This window comes from Leptonotus elevatus, chromosome 21 (genome assembly GCF_054856555.1).
Source record: "Leptonotus elevatus isolate MCC_2025b chromosome 21, RoL_Lele_1.0, whole genome shotgun sequence".
NCBI classification, from domain to species: domain Eukaryota; kingdom Metazoa; phylum Chordata; class Actinopteri; order Syngnathiformes; family Syngnathidae; genus Leptonotus; species Leptonotus elevatus.
In genome coordinates this window covers 3,313,392-3,332,254 of record NC_141259.1, presented here as the reverse complement: position 1 = coordinate 3,332,254, position 18,863 = coordinate 3,313,392, and the positions used below count along the sequence as shown (strand labels likewise).

The following is an 18,863-nucleotide window of genomic DNA, read 5'->3' as shown; positions in this document are numbered from 1 at the left end:
TCACTGTTGTTACTTTATATATTTGTATATAAAGACTCTGTTTCCCAACTCCCATGCCGTGTCTGCGTTTGCGTCCTAATTCTGCACCTCACAAGACAGGTTTTTGCATATTTAAATTAGTATCTCAATTTTTATGATTTAAATATATTGCCGAAGTGTTTGTTTCATTGTTGATTGTCCTTGATATACTCTCCCCATCCAAAGATATCCTGAGAAAGCAGTGTACTGTAATTTTTGTGGCAAACCAGATAAGAAAATTGCTTTCTCCCATGTAATTACATTATTTTAAGCCAACAGTCTCTCAGTGTGACTGACAATGGAAAGAGCTCAGTTGCCTCATGGGGGACTTAGGCAGTTGATAAAAACATCACCACTATTTAAAATTCACATTGTTGCGAGTTTTACTTTCACATTCCCATAAAGGTTCCAGTGAAGCATTCAAACCTGAAGCTTCAAATGTCCCACAATTTAAAGTTGTAGCAAACGTTCCTGAAAGAAATTGTCTTTAAAGTAATCCATCAATGCATCGTGTGAGATTAATTAAATGTCCATTACATACACACATTAACTAGGCAAACAGAAATACGGTTACCATGCACGTCACTGTTAATTCCAGCCATATCCTATTCAAAAGGGGAATAGATGCGTTTAATTATAAGTATAAGTTGGTAACATCTCTTTATACTTTATGGCGACAAGTTGAGCCTGTAACAATTTCACAATTTTTTATATAGCTTATTTGTAAAAAAAAAAGTGTACAGTATGTATACAGAGCTATATGTGGTAGCAAGCATGACGTTACAATAATCTAAAATTAAATCATATACAAACATCACAAAATAGACATGTTCTATATGTATATTGGTGTAATTACAAAGTGAGGCATTATTTTTTTATTTTTTTAAATGAATGAAGAAAAAACAAAAACAAAATGTTCCCCATTTTAAGAGTGCGCATGTATGTACAGTATTGCGTGAGGCTTTGTTTGTTATGTACTCTGACTAAGTGCCTTGGGTTATTTATTAGACACACAGCAAAACAAATGTTTAGCTTTTTCTAGAGAAGTGGTACTTTCAGATATCAAGGGTGCTGCAATGTTTGAGACTGCAGCAAGGTCACAGTTTTTCTAATCTTTATAATGATCCAAATGCCCTCCAACAGAACTGGCGCTTGAAAATTGCTATATTGGGGCCATTCAGTTTAAGCTGCTAACGTGCACGTATGCATACGAACAGCGCAACAATTTAGCAAGTCATTAAGATGAGAATTATTATTATCATGCTTCCAGGGCAGAAATTGATTTTTCCCCACAGTCAACTTAAAAAAATATATTAATAGGTGAAAAAAGTAAAAAATATTAATAAGTGAAAAAGGTCTGACAGGCGTAGATGCAAATGGTTTGAATGTGGAGGTCTAGCTTTCTCTTAGGTAATGTATTTATCGAGTATGGCACACACCAGCAGAGAGGTGTGCACACTTGTGGTTGCATAATTCAACAACCAGGAGCTGCATCTGGTATGAACATATGCACATTCCAATGAATGCAGTGTGCATTAAGACCTTGCAAAATACTTAAAGATCAAATAATATATATACAGTGTGTACATTTTTTGATTTACAATTTGCTTCCTTTTTCAAGAAAGACACAGTAGATCTATGTCTCAAGGCAAGACAGTCATGCTGAATATTCAGCCTGTGGCAGTGCAGGGGGACTTTGTATTGTATCAAATTAGCACTGCTTTGAATATGTATAAATAATTATAATTTGAATAATAATTGTTGCAGTTGAGGAGACACAGGAGTATTGAAAAAAGTTTACCATGCAGAAAGGTAGGTTATTTATGATGAATATATAATTAAAAGGCATCGCACAGGGAATGTGATCAGAGGGCAGGGAAAGGGTCATGTTCAGTGACAAGGTAGTACATTTGGCACAGCAGAGGTTACAAAGGCTTCATAGCACTTCTGAGCAAAAGCAACAGGGGAACACAACCTCAGCGCTAATGAATGTCGAGAGGATCTAAGTGAGGTGTTGTGCAAAAAAAGCAAATTAAGTTAAAACCGAGCTTCAGAGAAAAGAAGAAGTGAATTTTACTTTGACTTTGAATGTGCAGCAACTGTAGCTCTAGGGAATTGTTTTTCTCTACGGAACAAGATATCAATGGGGGCTACATTTCTTTAGTCCAAATTGCAGAGGACTACAACATATCTACTAGTATCTTAAAAAAAAACAGCAAAGAAAGAAATGAACTTCCAGTCTCTTCTGCATGGGTTGTAAAGTTTTATATACATTTTAATGATACTTTGGACCTTGTAAAATGTAAAGGCCAAGAAGAACTTGGGTAGTGCTGGTGACCATGTTAATGCCTCTATGACCACATTTCTACTGGCTAATTAGAGCAGGATAGCACATCATCACAAAGCTGAAAAAAAAATCTAATTTATGACAAAGAGTTAACTGTACTCAAATGTTATCTACACTCATCAGATCTCAATCAAATTTCTATGTGCCTTGTGATGTAGTGGAATAAAATATTTTGATCTACACCGAACAATTACAACTACACCTTGAACATAACACTTCTGCTTCGCTGTGAGGTCAAATCTACATTGTTTTACAACAGACTGCACGGCTACTGTAGTTATTCATCATCATCTTCATCATCATCATCATTTTCATGTACAAGCTGAAAATCGCAACAACATAGATTGTGGTATGTTTATGGTATATTTATGTATGAATATAGGGAATTATCACTTAAACGGACAATCTGTAGGATGTAGTGCTATCTAATGGTGAACTAATAATGAAGTCATTTAAAAACCCATTATTAATTTCAATAATATAAAAAAATATATAAGTTCTATCAGATCACTGTACATAATGTCGTAGGCGGGCGCACATGTTTCACTGCCGTCTTCCTGCTACGGATACCCGAAGGAGAAGAACGTGGCGAATGTAATAATTGGTGGTAGACTGACGAAGTGTGGTCTCTCTTGAGGCACCATAGTGTGCGTGATTCAAAATTGTTGTATTCTATTAGTTCACCACAAGATGGCACAAAATCCAACACACTGTCCTTTAAAGGGAAGCGTCAAATGTTCAAGAAAATGTGCTGTTTGTTATTATCGAATATCGGGGATCCGATATTAATTTTAAAGCATGGTCTGGCTTTGAGCTACCTAATTAGATTTTTAACCACCAGTCTGCAGCCTTAGATTCTCGAGTGGCGGCCTTCTGGTTGTCCCAAAGTCGAGGCTTAACGTTTAAGGTGATATGGGAATCTTCATTGCATGTCTCGACTTTTGAAATAGCCTGCCTGACCAAAGAGATAAGGCACACAAAATTGGTGACATCTTTTAAGTCACGTCCTAAATATTTTACCGACTAGCTTTTATGTGTTGTTGTCTCCACTGCTTTTTACAAACCATCAGCTATTCTAGCCTGTTTCTGCCTGAGGGTGCCACTCTGGCATAAATTACCAAATATAAAGATTATTTGTCAATATTTGGTTTAATTAAAGTGTTTGAAAATTAACAAGGTGGTTGTGGAATAGGTATTAATAATTTTCTAATTAAGAAGTAGAAATCATGAAGAAACACATAAAGGCATATCCATAGTGATATTTTCATTTGTATTAACACTATGAGAAATTAAAGTTTGCTCCATTTTCCACATACAGATAAAAAGAACACAGAGTACAGATAAGAGGCTCATTGAAAAATTGCATACACATGTAAAAGGTATCCAATCATGTTCTAACAAAGTGTAACGAATGCATAGACAGACTATACCTTTACTCCATAGTATGTGAAGGTAGTCCTTATTCAAAGGCTGGTTCAGGATGATCAGACCGATCCTCTGTTTGCCTGCAGTCAGACAAAGCGAACAGCATGAATATAAATGTGGGCATGATTAACCAGACTTTTAAGAACACAGTGGTGGTGTTTATTTTCCTCCTGTCCTCTTCAGTCTTCACCAACACAAAAAAAGAAAAGGGGGAATTAAACTGAAGGAGTCAATATTGCTGACACTAGCTTTGATATGCGTGCCCAAACTCTGCAGCGTTGTACAATGTGTATGACCCCAATGGCCTGACAGTAAGAAGTTGTAATACTGTGACTTTGGGTGGCGCACCATCTGCAACTACATGGCAACAAGGCCCTTTAAAAGCAGCACAAAAACAACAACAAAAAAACATGTCAGCATGTCGCTTTTCTCCTTCCTGTCTAAGAATGTCCATGCTTCATTGTCAAAGTCCCTGTCCTGGGATAAATTGTTTCACAAATCTAGTTCGCCTCCTCCCTCAAAACGCCATCCATCTTGCCTCCAATTGTGTTTTTCCCCCTCTCCTTCTTTTGCTCCACTGCTAATGCCTAATGCAGATCTTCTGACTGCTACTTTGCAATTGCCATTTTTTTATCTGCAGGGGAGCAAAGAAATAATGGGAAAGTCTGCATCCTTGACAATGTAAAACTAGAGATGCTCCAAAAGCATTAATGGGCCAAAGATTACAGCACCAGCTCTCTCCCCTATCTCACCTTCACACTGTATTCCATTTATCTTACACTTTTGTGTTTGCCTTTATAAATCATTTTCCATGCATTTTTAATGTTACTTTTTGTGTCCAAAAAATAATAATAATTGTTTAACACTTGATGATTGTTATGCTATTTTTTCTACTGAATACATGTATCTGGTTTTAGTTCAACTGGATCCTTGCAGCATTTTGGAATAAATTGAATGGCCTGAAGTTGTATAATTTAGAATTTTACATAAAAGTCAGGGGAAAAATCTGCCTCAAAAGTTAAGCAGGTCACACTAACTTGTGTGGCATCATTTGCAATGTGCAAGGATAGTTAAAAGTGCATACTGTGATTTCACTTTACTGTGTTTTACATCTGTTTAATGGAGATATTACGCATGTTTAAATAGTTCCCAGGTGTCTTAATAAAAGACCTGTGACATGTTACTTCTGTAATGGATAAAAAAAAAAAAATACAGCACTTATCCCCCTCTAATTGTTTTGAGGGGGCTTTCCTCTCACTCCTCACCTCGCCCCTTTCTATTGTGGAGTGTGCTGAAGTCCACAATGTTAAAAGCAAGTCTGGTTCAATTGCAAATTTGCAAAATGTTGAGATTATTCAAGACCCCTTTTCCAACAAAAAAGCAACTAACAACAAATGTACTCAAGCCACTTTTTATGGTCATCAACAAATTTGCAAAAACAATTATGTTCCGCTTATCAGAAGCTAATAAATAACGCTGTTAGCTAATGCTGATCTGTGCATCCTAACCTGGGATAGCTTTAGCTTTGAGATTTTGGTGTTCCTGTGTAGTCTAGCCATCGCCCAGCCAAGCTGCCAAGTCATCGATAGAGAAACGTGACGTAGGATCAGTGTCACGTATATTAACATTTTCAAAGTACAGTACTTCAGTGTGTAATTTCACACTTAATTGATGTGTAGCTACTCCATAGATCAACATTTTACCTTTCATTTTTTATTAATGCCTTTAGCATTAATACATGTTTTATGATAGCCATAGTACTGTAGTTTGGCATTGTAAAGAGGAAACTTCTGGGTTTCTGTGTCAGGCTTGATGTTTACTATACAAAAGGTAATTCACAAAAAAAAAAAACTGAGTGTTTGGCATAACAGAAATGAAACATGGAAGGAGGATAAGCAAGAGAAAAAAAAGTAAGGAGTAAAAATGAAAGAGTGGAACGGAGGAGAGGATTTTGTCAGTCTCATCTCTTAATTAGCTAGGGGTCCACCAAGGGAAAAAAAAAACTCAATCAGCCATGACTGTTCTAATAACCTTTTGTAAACACACATGCACGAATAGAAGCCTATCCCTTTCTTGCACTGTTAAAAGAAATGTCACCTTGGGAAGCACTAGACAGCATAAACACCACAAACGCACATGCCTAAACTCACAGCTGGAGCCTATACTCCAGGAATTGGCATTTATAACTACATTTTGGAATTTAAAAGTCTAACGCTATACACCCGGGATTTAAAAATTCATTCAGGGGCTTCTTTTATATTTTCTCTGCCAGGAGTCTCAATAAGGATTTCCTCTGAGAGATTAAACTAAGAAAGCAACAGAATTGTATTCTATATAGATGAATGTCTCAATCCAGAGACAGAGAGTGGGGTGAGAGAGGGGAGAAAGGAGAGAGAGTCCAAGGATTAAATTTTTTAGGCACAAGATAATCGCATGTGACAACAAATAACAAACTTTCCATGTTTGTGAGAAGGCTGGATGCTGTTTTCTGCATCATTTGAGGGATTATTTGCACACAAAGTGAATTAACACTTCAATCAACACAGATTTTACTAAAAAGAATATCTCATATTTGAGTAAAATACTTGGTTCATTACATAATTTGTAGACTTCTATGAATGGATTTTTCAATAGATGCTACATAAAACACGAATGATGTACAAATGGCGCTCGTGTGTGCGTTTGTATTGGAGATGGGGATTGAAATCATAGAGCCTGCCAAATATGGTGCCGAAACTGATCGATTTTGGGAGCTAAAAAAGTCGATATCCGATACATCCACCGATAACTGATATATATCCAATACAACGGCTGATATATGAAATAAGAATATTTTTACACACAGAATATACTGTGCACATGAACAATAATATTTGTGATACCCAAATTACAATTCAAGACGAAGAACTACTTTAAAATATGGAACTTCAATTAGTTACGCTGTTAACATAAAATGTTATATTGGATAATGATGGATGCAGGATTTCCTCTAGTGTTTTATAAATCTGGGGGGCTGCCAGAATTCTCTTTTCATCTTTCTTTTGTTCTCCATTTTCACAACTTTCCTCAACAGTGTACACTAGTTTAAAATAACAATTTGAAAGTACTTAGGCATGTTGTACTGAGCATGCTTCAGAAGCAACCCTAAAGCATGCCTGGAATGACACTGGAGGATCACGCAATAGCAATACGCCTGTTTCTTCTGAAATTTCTTAAGAAATCTCTTGTCTCAAATGCATCATCAAGGTAAAGTCTACTTTAAGTAAAGTCATAATATACACAAGTCAAACAAATCCAAGTGCATCTCATACTTTCTGTTTTGGGAGTTTTAATTTCCCCAGGACAGCATGTACCAATGAGACTGGGAGAAGAACAGGAAGGAATACAATTGTGACAGCAAAGTGAATAAACAGGTGTTTTGCTCAGTTGCATACATCACACCAACCAACTTGTTAGGTCGCAAAAGGCAGGCTGCTTTTTCAATGTGTTTGAATTGACTGTGTGCATGTGTGTTTGCACCAACGAGATGAAGGTTTGAGAGGAAGCACCTGAGGGCAGCAGGCACTCCAAAGGTGACAACTCTTCGTCCATGACCGCGGGAGCACGTCTTCAATCAGGCAACTTGCCAGGACCTGAGGAGAGGAGTAGAGTTACTTTATCACCTTGCCTTTTATGCTTTTTGTTGCATGACTTTTTCCTCCTTGTCTTTGAAATTGTATCACATCCCTAGCTTTTAAATAACATGAATACACTTACAATAAATAAATTAATAACATCATTCTGCTGGGAAAATAAGTGCAACAGAATTGCAGTGCCTGTCAAACACTTGTCAACAGTACAGTACTGTAGTGTAAGTGATAGGGCTTGCTATATCATATCACATATAATATTGGTAATATTTTACAGTATATACATACATCTCGAATACATATTTAAATCTGCAGCAGCTAACAAGAGCGGCTAGCAGGAGAAGCTAGTAAAAAAACTAAAAGCTTGCGAGAGCAAAGCAGACGGTGAAACTCAACGATCAAGCACCACCACGGCTAACTACATTCGCAAAGTCATCCTTTGAGCATCCGTAGCAAGAAGATGGTGGCGAAACATGGCAGCCTCTAGTAAAGTGAGACTACAGCCATCTAAAATAACCTGTGATTAATAGACCTAAAATTAATAGAACATTTATGCGATACAACATTTGTTTGGATACTATTGACATAGTCGTTTTTTTAAATGAATGAATTATTAGTTCACCACTAGAGCTAGTGATCACTGACTGTAGCTTTAATCAGCAAACACAGGTTTTGTGCAACAACATGGATGCTTTGCCCAATTTTAACTTCAACTCAAATGACACAACTGCTGGGTTGCGACTCATTACAGAATGACGCTGATTAAATGTGGTATATAATGATACTATAGTTAATATGAAAACACAGGAGGAGGAAATGCTTTGCAGTAGTGTATTGTGAGTTATGTGGATTATTGCAAGACTTAACAGAAGGGCATTTGGTGACTTCTCGATTGACTGACATCTTCCCCAGCATGCTTTGCAGACCTCTTGGCAAATTCAATACAGTAGTTGCAATAAATCAAGCTAGTTGCTCTTTATTGATGTATGTACCCACCCATATTGTGTGTGCTTCCACAGTCCTGGTCTTCGAGGATCAGAGTCCTTCAGACTCCCATCTTCCAACACACCTAATTGTAAAGATCAGGATCCATATCAGGCTCTTGAAGAGCTTGCTGATGAGCTGATTATATGAATCAGATGTGTTCGAGGACAAAAACATCTTAGGCCCCATCCAGACGGAAGCAAAGCCGGTTTTGTTCCTCAAACAAATCTCGTACACATAGAAGCATTTCATGACTTGCGTGTGTCTAAAAGACGATGCTAAAGACGTTTAACGATTGATATCCGGCATTGTTGTTGACAGACTGACGGTTCGCGCACAATCACGCGAGAATTGGCGCATACGTCATCAATCTGCGACAATTCGTCGTCATCGAGCTGCGACCATTACGTCATCACTGGAGGAGTATCCTGCATATAGTATCCAGACGGACGCGTACAGGGCGTGTTTTGAAATCTTTCCACTCTGGAGCCCGGTTTCAAAGGTAATCAGTTTCAAGCTCCAAACCGCGCCATCGTGGAGACGAACGGCCTAAACGGTAAGATACGTGTGAGGATACATTGAAACTGGCTTTCGTGTGGACGGGCCCTAAAACCTGCAGAACGCTGACCCTCGAGGACTGTGGAAGCCTGTTGTAGAGGTTGTAGGACTTAATATAATGTAATGAAACTCGAGTCAACGTCGACTCATTGCTGATGATATTTTTTCAGGACAATACTATTATTACAAAATTACTAAAACAGGATGAAAACAATCAGAGGATATATGCACTGACAATGGACAACTCAAATACTGAATTTACATAGACATGAATGTAGGCTGGGTGAAGCCTACTGTTGCATGATATTATTTCCAGCCAGAGAAGAAAATCACGTGGGCCGAACATTTTTTGAAAAGCCAGCTGGAGCCTGTTTTTTTCCCCCTTCCACAGCTCTCCCTCACTGCACATTCAGAAATGAAAGACAATTTCAATCAATTAAAGTGACAGACTCATTTCAGTCACTGCACACATCTGTTGCTGCAAGTGGCTCGCTCGGCCTCAAGAAGGCAAAAGCACGTGATAAGCTACTTGACGATATCAAATTGTAAACGTCATTGTGGAGTTGTAAAGTTGACAGGTTGACCAGACTGTACAACCATTATAGTAAGTTGCTTTTTTTTACCCAAAAAAATTGAAACTACACAACTTAAAAAGCACTATTTGCTTTTTCCAATGACAAACATGTGTTGGCAAATGTGACAATGTGATTTATAAATTGTTTCCCCTTACCCTAACCCTAACTTAACACAGTGTGCTTGCTTGTTATTTAGGCAGCTCTAACAATCTATTGGGCCCCTGTTGGTTGGCTAGCTACTGGTTGAGAAAATGCCTGATTAGCAACGCAGCAGAGCCCATATAAAATGTAAATATCGCCAACAACAGGCTTAATTGTGGCAGCCAAAATCCTCATAATGAGTAAAATTCTACTAATTGTGCAACCTAGATTGACAATAAGTAATTGAAACAAATAATATATTTAGGGGACAAGAGCCCCACCCCAAATCCACATATATAGCCTACTATTGTTCTAAATATTTCTGCATCACATCAATAATACTACTGTATCAAGCTTATATAAATATCTACTGATTGGTTACAAAATGTTCCATGATTAAATATATATATATATACGACCGACGGCCAGACAGACAGTATTACCATGAGGAAAATTAACATGTCACATCAGCCATATTCATAATATAGAAGCAAATACAACAGCAGCAGTGAGGTGAAATTCAAATAAATTTGAATCACATCTAGGCAAAAGTGGTAAAAATTTCAACCTTAATATGCCAGATGTAGTACGAGGTGCCTTCCGGACTTTTTTGTAGAGGCATTTATGATTATCGTAGACTGTTGAAATTGTAGTATGTTATAACTGATCAGATGACTGACCCAGTTTTATTTTTCTACGTTGAAAGGGACAACAGCTGCAGCAGGACTTTAAACACTCCCTACTAAACTCCGCTTGTCACGGCTGATATTTTTTGAAAAGTCAGTCCTTCAGACTGCTTGTGGACCATCTTACATGGGTCAATCATCGTTTTTTGAGTGGCACAAGAAATTCAAGGAAGGCAGAGAGTCTGAGGGATGATGAGAGGTGTGGAAAGATTAGGGAAGTCATCTTAAATGAAGTTAAATTTAATATAAAGATGTGTTTGCTGAGTTTTCAAATGCCTGGTTCTGTATTTCTCGTTAACCCAATGTTGCTGTAAAAAAAAAAAAATACAACAAAAAAATACTCACATAAAGTAATTTATTTCCAATTTTCTCCAGCTTGCAGAGAAAAGGTAGTGTGGTGAGTGTTCTCAATATATTTCTGAATTCGTCCTTCCTTCATCAACCACACTTTAGACATGCCACGGACTTGACCATAATTAATCATTAACCATTTTTGTTACTTATTACTGCACTAGTGTTTCTTAAATTTCACTCCAAGAATCATTCAAGTTTCAACCCAATCATGATTTTGTGAACGGTAGCACTGTGTTGTTTTGTTGCTCATACTTCACCCATACGTGAATAGTAATTGTTTAACCAGGCAGTAAAACATGCTTTGTTAAGAGACTGCTTAACCAGGCAAGATTCACAATTTAACCAGGCAGCATATGGCCAGTAATGTGGACTTTGCCCAAACCTAGTGGAGTGCACTGCTGTGTTTACTACAAGACACACGTGTATGCCGACATGTAATCTTTTTAATTAAAAACAAAACAACCGGTAATTCACCCAAATTAAACCCACATATGACATATCCCTTGAAACAAACTGAGAACAGAGTTTAAATGTGAATAGTATTATTATTTGGCAAGAAAGAAACTTACAGGAGAGCACTCCTTCCGCCATTGCCGACGTAAACAGTCAACAAGGACAAGCAAGGAAGCTTCTCAGCTGAAAGAAAAGTGGTGGAATTGTGGTTTAGGGACATCTAGAGGCCAAATATGGAAGTACTTTTACCTGCTCCTGCAACGTACCATAATTCAATCATTGCCACCTAGGGTCTTTTAAACTGCTAAACTTTTAAATGATCATGTAGGGGGAAGGGTGTGTGTGTGTGTGTGTGGGGGGGGGGGGGGGGGTAATTAAAATAAAGACTGGTAACAATTAAAATACAAATTAAACTCTCCTACACTTAGATGAAGGTAAAAAGACTCTGTTGCTTCTCCAAATCTTCTCTCAACCACTAAATTTTTCTTATTACTTTTTAACTTTTACAACAGCTGCAGATGTAACAAAGTGCAGTACACAATAATAACAATAATAATAATAATAATAATAATCCCATACACCATCGCTCACATTGGCATTTTGCATACTGGAGGTGCAGATTTCTTTCCATCTCGTTGCACATGTTGTTTGAAGCTGTTAGTAGGATGTCATGCTCACAGTATGCATGACATTACTCATGCACTCAAGACTTTTGCTGCAAGCAGAGTTTGAAAGTAAACAAGAAACTGTAGTTCTCTGACAGTCAACGTGAGTAACACATACAGAAAGATCAATTCTCCTGTCCCTCTCCATACAACATCTCCTCAGGGACACATTCAGCTCCATGTTGGAGGGCAAAACAAATATCCTCGTTGATAGCATCTTCTCGCAGCCATCCCATTGAGAGCAGACAATTGAACTGATCCAACATTCTTCGCTCAACGTAAATGGGGCTGCTGTAATGGCATGTTAAAATGCTAAAAACAGTCCACAGAGGATTTATATGAATGACTAAACAAACATTATTTTTGTGTGCGTGTGTGTTGCTAAAAAGTTGTGATTTTTGAGAAGTGACAATTCTGCCAAAATGCATACAGTTATCAAAGGACTTTCATTTTGAAATGTAACATTTGATCGTAACAAAACTTCCTGGGTGGCATCATGACACGGTCTCCCATAAGTGGAATGATTGTGTGATAACAGTGGAAATATTTTTAACATAACTGAAATGAGATACAAATTAAAAACCCAGTCTCTCTCTTACTCTCTTTTTTTAAATACTTTTTTTAAATTAATAAAATCGGCTTTCCAAAGCAATAATGACTATTTTACCTTGAGAGGCAATCCATACATGTTTCACAAATGGGAAATGTTGTAATTGAAAAGTAATAATTAATCATTCAGATGAATGCATAGTTTTAGACATTGAATGCAGAAATGAAACATTAATGCCAATAATGCATTTTAAAAAATACACATAAAATCCAGACACCTCAGACATGGGTACTCACACACTCCCTTGCAGTATCCAAGAACTTCCCTACTGAGCAAAATTATACTCACACGTGTAAACAAACAGCAGGGGCACACGCATACACCTACAGTACACAGTAGTGATGGTGCACACCTTAAATAAGTTGGGACAGCGGTAGAAGACACGCAAAGTGTGGAACCAAATCCCTCTCAAGGTGAATCCACTATGGGGGCTCGTTAAAACAAACTCTATCTCATCAATCAGCGGTTCTCCGGGCTTCCTGACACACTGCACATAGGGGGAGTGAGGGATCACACGTACACACACGTCACACACACTCACAGATGCACAAGAAGTTATTCATCCTTTAGCCATGCATTATAGATACATCTATGAATAAATTCCCATCTGACTGGATTAGTCATTGGGAGGAATGTTTATTTTTATCCAAGTTTACCCTCTGTGGATATTAGATCAGAACTCCTGCTCCTCCCTGACATTTTATGCCCATCACTTACCAGTAATGATAGTGTTACTCATAACATTCTTAAAATGTTCACATTCAATACAAATCTCCATGTAGTCTATATGATACATATTTAAATATTTATATAACACTAGGTATATCAAAGAATTTTCTCCTTTTTTATGCACACACACAGCACACCCGTTACCATGGGCGGGCCATAGGGCTCCGTGCCCGCCCACCAAGATGACTGTGCCCCTCCCCATTGGAGGCATGGATCCCTAAAAATATATAAATTATTTTATATATATATATATATATATATATATATATATATATAAATATTATCATATTTTTCATGGTAGCTAAGTTTGTGTTTTAAAATACTCATGTTGTTTTTCACTAAGACTTGAAAAAAATATGAAGAAACTTTTTTGTTTTAAATTCTGCTGCAGAGTGACACCGTTCAAACGGGTGGCCCGTTCGAAGCAATATGTCAGCGCATCAGCCATATTGGACGTGGCAATTGTATTCGGCCTTAAATCGGCAAATAATTAGTAAGATTGAGTTAGAATGGGATAATACAATCAAAGGTAATGGTTCCTTATTAATCCAATGAGTTGTGGTTTGATGATACATCTCCAAGGAGAAAGTGAACGAGGAATTTATCTAAATATATGGGGCAAGTTAATGCTGTCTGTAGGATATTCATAATAATTGCCCCCCCACACACACATTTCATATGCCCCCCTTAAGCCTGGGCTCTATTGATGGGTCTGCCACACAGTTGTTGCTACGTTGTGTTGGTAGACAATATAAAATCTAGAAAGGAAAAAAAACATTGACATTTGTTGTTGTAGGATGGCAAACTGTGAATTTTTCAAGCAGCTGTATTTTCTGCATTCTCCCTTCTAACATGTCTTCCCTCACGACATCAGCCTTAAATGAAATCAGCCAAAGAGGGGTTTGCCAGCATGCTTTGCTATAGTCACAATTGCTTGTAACAAAAAAAGACACTCAACAGCTGGTATCTCAAAAGGTACTGTGGCAATTCAACGAACCAAGGCAGGCAAAATAAAACACTGTAAAGCTCAAGCACACCAAATATAGATCCAAGTAGTCATCTTTTCCTAATAAATCCCCCTTAAATACTTCTAAACTGTCACACCGTGGTGAGGTTGTCTTGTCATTTCCTGTTTTATTTTGAAAATTCTGACTCCTTTCGTTTCAGGTCACTTGCCCTTCCTCGTGTGGTGTCAGTGTCAACCCTGATTCCTGATTGTGTCCACCTGTTTCCCATTACCCTCATGTGTTAAATGGTCTGCGTCTCCCCTGTCTTGTGCCTAAGTGTTTTCGTCAGAGCCAGTCATAGTCCTCAGCCTTGTTGTCCTGTATCTTGTCATAACTTTGGTTTGTATATTTGTATAGCCACAGTATGGTTTTGTTTAGGAATTATATTGTTTTGTTTGTAGTTTAGACATCCTCCCTTTTTTGAGCGCCTTTAGTTAACTTTTAATAGCCTTTGTTTTTTTCCCTCTAAACGAGGAGTTTTTTTTGTTTAATAAATATTTGCCTTGGCCTCAAACCCCTATCTCTGCGTCTGAGTCCTAAAACTGCCACGTCGTGTTATAAACTCTTTTTTTCCCCCCGCATGATGGTCGCAGTGGAGTGTTTCATTTTAATGTCCTCGATCAGTGAGTAAAAGGGATACACTATTAACCCGCTAGACTGAGCAAAGTATCTGTTATTGTGAGGGGGACTTTTCAAATTTCAGTATGACTTGACAGCAGAAGCAACATGAGTCAATTCATCTGTGAAAACGAAAAGAAAAAAACTCTCTCTGGCCCCATCTTGTCCTTGTAATTTGGTATACACGAAACCATCATGCTTGAGAAAAAACAACAAATTAGAGACATAAATTGTGATTGATGAGGTGTCAATCATTTGCCATTCACTTACGGAAACACTCAAAGTGAGCACACCCATGCGGGCTTGTCTCAAACTGTTACCTTGGATTTCAGGAGCTTTGCTAAAATTGTGGCCGAATAGCCACATCTGGAAAATTTTAAAAAGTCACCATCTCTCATTTGCTAACAAATGCAATAAGACTAGCAAACCAAAGTAGCGAGCGCATAAGACTAGGGTGCTGTCAATTTTGCAGACGAGGGCAAGGGCAAGCCAACGTACATGTAGGTCTGTGCCACTGTGGTTGTGAACACGAGTCGCTGCCATTAAATTGAAACGACTCCTCTCATTCCCTTTAAATGTGGTGGAAATGACAGTCTCGACGCAGACATGGCCTCGTTACCTGCGCAGAAGAGGGTATCAATCTGTGTGTGACTGGAGCTGACCCTATCACTTGCTTGCCACTGCTCTTGACATGGTTTGGCAATAATTATAATAAATAAATGGCACGTAATAACAATAATATTGGGTTAAGTAATTTATACAATGATTCAGAGGGTTTCACACCAGTTGTTCACATAAATTACGTCTGAAATCTACCACACATATCTGCAGAGCTCCGAATCTGTCTGCCTGTGCCCCTCACGTCACATTAGACCAGCTGTGCCAGTATTCAGACATAGTCTGAACAAATGTAACTTCAGATTGACTTTCTGCCACCAAACTGAGCATCTTCAAGAATACACTTTCACTTGTACCAGGATGCCCAGCTTGATGAACACGCACAGGGAGCCAATTGCACAAAAAAGAGGATAGGTAGACAATTGCACCATCTCCAAAAATAGAGCCTGCAGTCTTAAAGTAACACTCGAATAAGCTAGGCTACCAACGCAGCAGCCATGGCTAATTTTGGCTTGTTTATATTGCTAGCTCTGTAGGCTACTGTATTGCTAGCTCTGTAGCTGCATATGCCTAGCCACTTATATTCACGACTACACACTCGTAAATGCATACCGTTATGAATGGATGTGTTTGAGAATCATACTTGTGGTCATTAGTGAGGGGCGTGGCTATGGTCACAGACTTTGGGGGTAAGTGAAGAGAATCTACATTAAAATCTTGTTAGCAATTTTTTACACTGCAAAATCCCTCTTCAGTGGAAACGAAGATATAGATTTTTCCAACCAATCCATTTAATTGTTTCATTCAACTGTTCTTAAATATTTTGGATGTTTTAATCTCATATGCTTGCTTTGGGGTTTTTATTGCTGCAATTTCACTTTTTCTACCACATTTATTTCCTCTAACAAAAACTGGACTTCAGCTTAAAAAGATCATCTTGTCAAAGCATCCCCGTGTCTCTACACTGTTTGGTGTAAGCTCCTTTACCCATTACTGGGTTTTAAGAGGGCATGTGCAGTTGAACTTGGGGGAATAAGTAGGCCATTTTTCTTTTCCATTTTCCAGTAGTGATGACCCATTTGAGTTTGGCTTGAACAAGACAGAGGCTGAACGGAGGAGTTGTTTTCAGCCCCCTGTGCACAGTGTGCCGTTTGGAAGGCAATTTCTGTCTCAAATCCAACAAATAGTCCACAGTGAGAAAAGACAGAAGCAAAATTACTCTGGGTATACCTGAGGACTTTGAAAGTAGACGCAAGAACAATGAGAGCACATTACATGTGATTGTATACGGGATGTTGTGGATGTGGCAGGCCTTTTAACTCCACGACAAGGGCAAGGGGGTGATAATATACATACAGTATTCCATGTAACTCCCCACTAGGATTCCTGTCGTACATCCAGGTGATTTCTACAGGTTCACAAAAAAATTACCTGGCTGGTGTCCCTCATTTGTCCAGCAGCAGGGGTGCAGTGTGACCTTGATGAGGCCAACAGTGTCCCAATAGAGTGAGCCTGCCATCTGACTGCTGGACTGTAATCTCAGGGTATATATATTTATTAATCACCAAGGCTTCTGGTTCCGTAACAAGGGTCTAGCACTAACTGAGATGCATATTAGAAAATGATGTAATATAGGCCAAGGTGCATGAATGGGGTGAGGCAAGAGAAGGTAATGCAGAAAATGAATGGCACTTTGCATTACAACCTGAGGGGAAGTATCAGTGAAGGTCAGTACTATCTTGGAGATCTGGACTGATCTGGAGACGGCTGACTTCCAAGAGGCCGCTGGGAAGTTTCTTGGGGGTGAGATAAAGTGGGCCAGATCACAGGAGAGAAGGTGTCTGTTGCATTTCAGAAAGCAGCAGAAAATGAAATTTAGAAAAATTCTAGATTAGCATATTAATGGATACATTGATTTAGAAGAATCTCGTTAGTTGTGTGGAATTGATTGTTAATTGATCATGTCTTGAAGCGATTGAGGCAAGCTGGAGTCTACTACATGATTGCAATCAGCAAAGGAGCAGTCGCTGTTTGTGTTTACAGTCTAAAGACGAATAATATGATGGCTGCTATGGGAAGTTGAGCGACACCCACAAAGACGCCCACAATGGTACAACTCCTCCAGGCATTGTTATTTTGTTCAATAAACCACTGGCTTCAAAACAGGTCTTCAGAACATTTTGAGAGCCTCCCATACCACTATTATCAGATAAATAAAATACAATAAATAAATAAATAAAAATAGTTTTTTCAAATTCGAGGCATAGGTATAGGATTTACTGGTGAACAAAGCCTTTTCATCAAATCTGGCTATCTTCACCTTGAATTTAGAAAGTGTTATGTTCTTGTATTCTCCATGCAGCTTTATGAAATGTTCCTTTAGTTTTGCCTAGCCCCGTTTTGCTGCGTTGGGTTGGGGGCGCGGGCCGTGCTGGGTTGGGGGGCACTCCTGGCTCCTGTGTTTGCTCTCCGGCCGGTGGCCCGGGGGTTGTCCCCACACAAGTGGCCTGGGGAGGCCTGATGGGTTGTGCTAGCTCTGTCCTGGCTGGGGTCGACGGCTCCCCTCTTTGATAGAGGTTTTCATGCATGCCAGATCCACCACACAAGCATCTATTGAAATTTAAACACAATCTGCTTCTTCCTCTGGTCGTTGAATCGGTGGAAGCTGATGTCTGTGGATCTCACTCTGCTTCATCTATCCTTCCTTCCTTTCCTCATTCATTCATTCATTTCAGTCTCCCTAATTTGTTGGAATTTTGATGTTTCTGGGGTTGGTGAAAGACTCTGGTTGGTAACCCGGTAGGTAGTAGGTGATGTCTGGTCGGTGCTGGATTTCACTTTCCTGTCTTTTCTTTGTTCCTTCGTCAGGTCTCCTGACAACCTCACGACTCTAGCTGGATTCTGAAGTATTCGGTTTAGGTGAACGGTATGGGATTTTTAATAGGTTTTAGGTGAACTAATGAGTACACACTCACACACACGCACACATGCACACACAAATACACACGCACATGTGTACGCACATACAAAATAAAAAAAATAAAAAATAGAGAATAATTATGATGACATGTCGAATCGGTAAAATTACCGAATGAACAATACTGAGCTCTCTCAAAGAAAAATAAATACAAATAAAATAAAAAACGAGTCGGACACTGACTGCTATTAACTGCTATTAACTCCAATTCAATTCAATTCAATTCAATTACATTCCATTCAATTCAATTCAATTCAATTATATGAATAAAGCACTTTTAAAACAACCGCTTACTGTTTTCTTAAGATGGAACCCGAGGGCAGCAGATACAATGAAAACAGCCGAGGCCCCAGAATTATTCCCTGTGGAACACCATACGTTCTGTTACAAATATGAATTCATATTCATGCACATATTCGGCCGACCACTTTCTTTTTTTGCTCGACATAGTTAGTATGAAAGGATTCAA

At 38.5% G+C, this 18,863-nt stretch overlaps 1 protein-coding gene across 5 annotated transcripts in view; it reads right to left on the bottom strand.

The window, feature by feature from the left end:
- The window catches only part of tpk1 (thiamin pyrophosphokinase 1), a 79,096-nt gene extending 67,745 nt beyond the window's left edge, over positions 1 to 11,351 (bottom strand). For all 5 annotated transcript variants that reach the window (XM_086065939.1, XM_086065940.1, XM_086065942.1 and 2 more), the window contains exons 1-3: positions 11,287 to 11,351; positions 7,339 to 7,422; positions 3,796 to 3,870 (exon numbers count right to left, since the gene is read on the bottom strand). In XM_086065939.1, the coding sequence (XP_085922065.1) occupies positions 3,796 to 3,870; positions 7,339 to 7,381 (118 nt within the window). In that variant the 5' untranslated portion in view covers positions 7,382 to 7,422; positions 11,287 to 11,351. The remainder of the gene's footprint in view (positions 1 to 3,795; positions 3,871 to 7,338; positions 7,423 to 11,286) is intronic.
- Between the last annotated feature and the right edge of the window lie 7,512 nt (positions 11,352 to 18,863).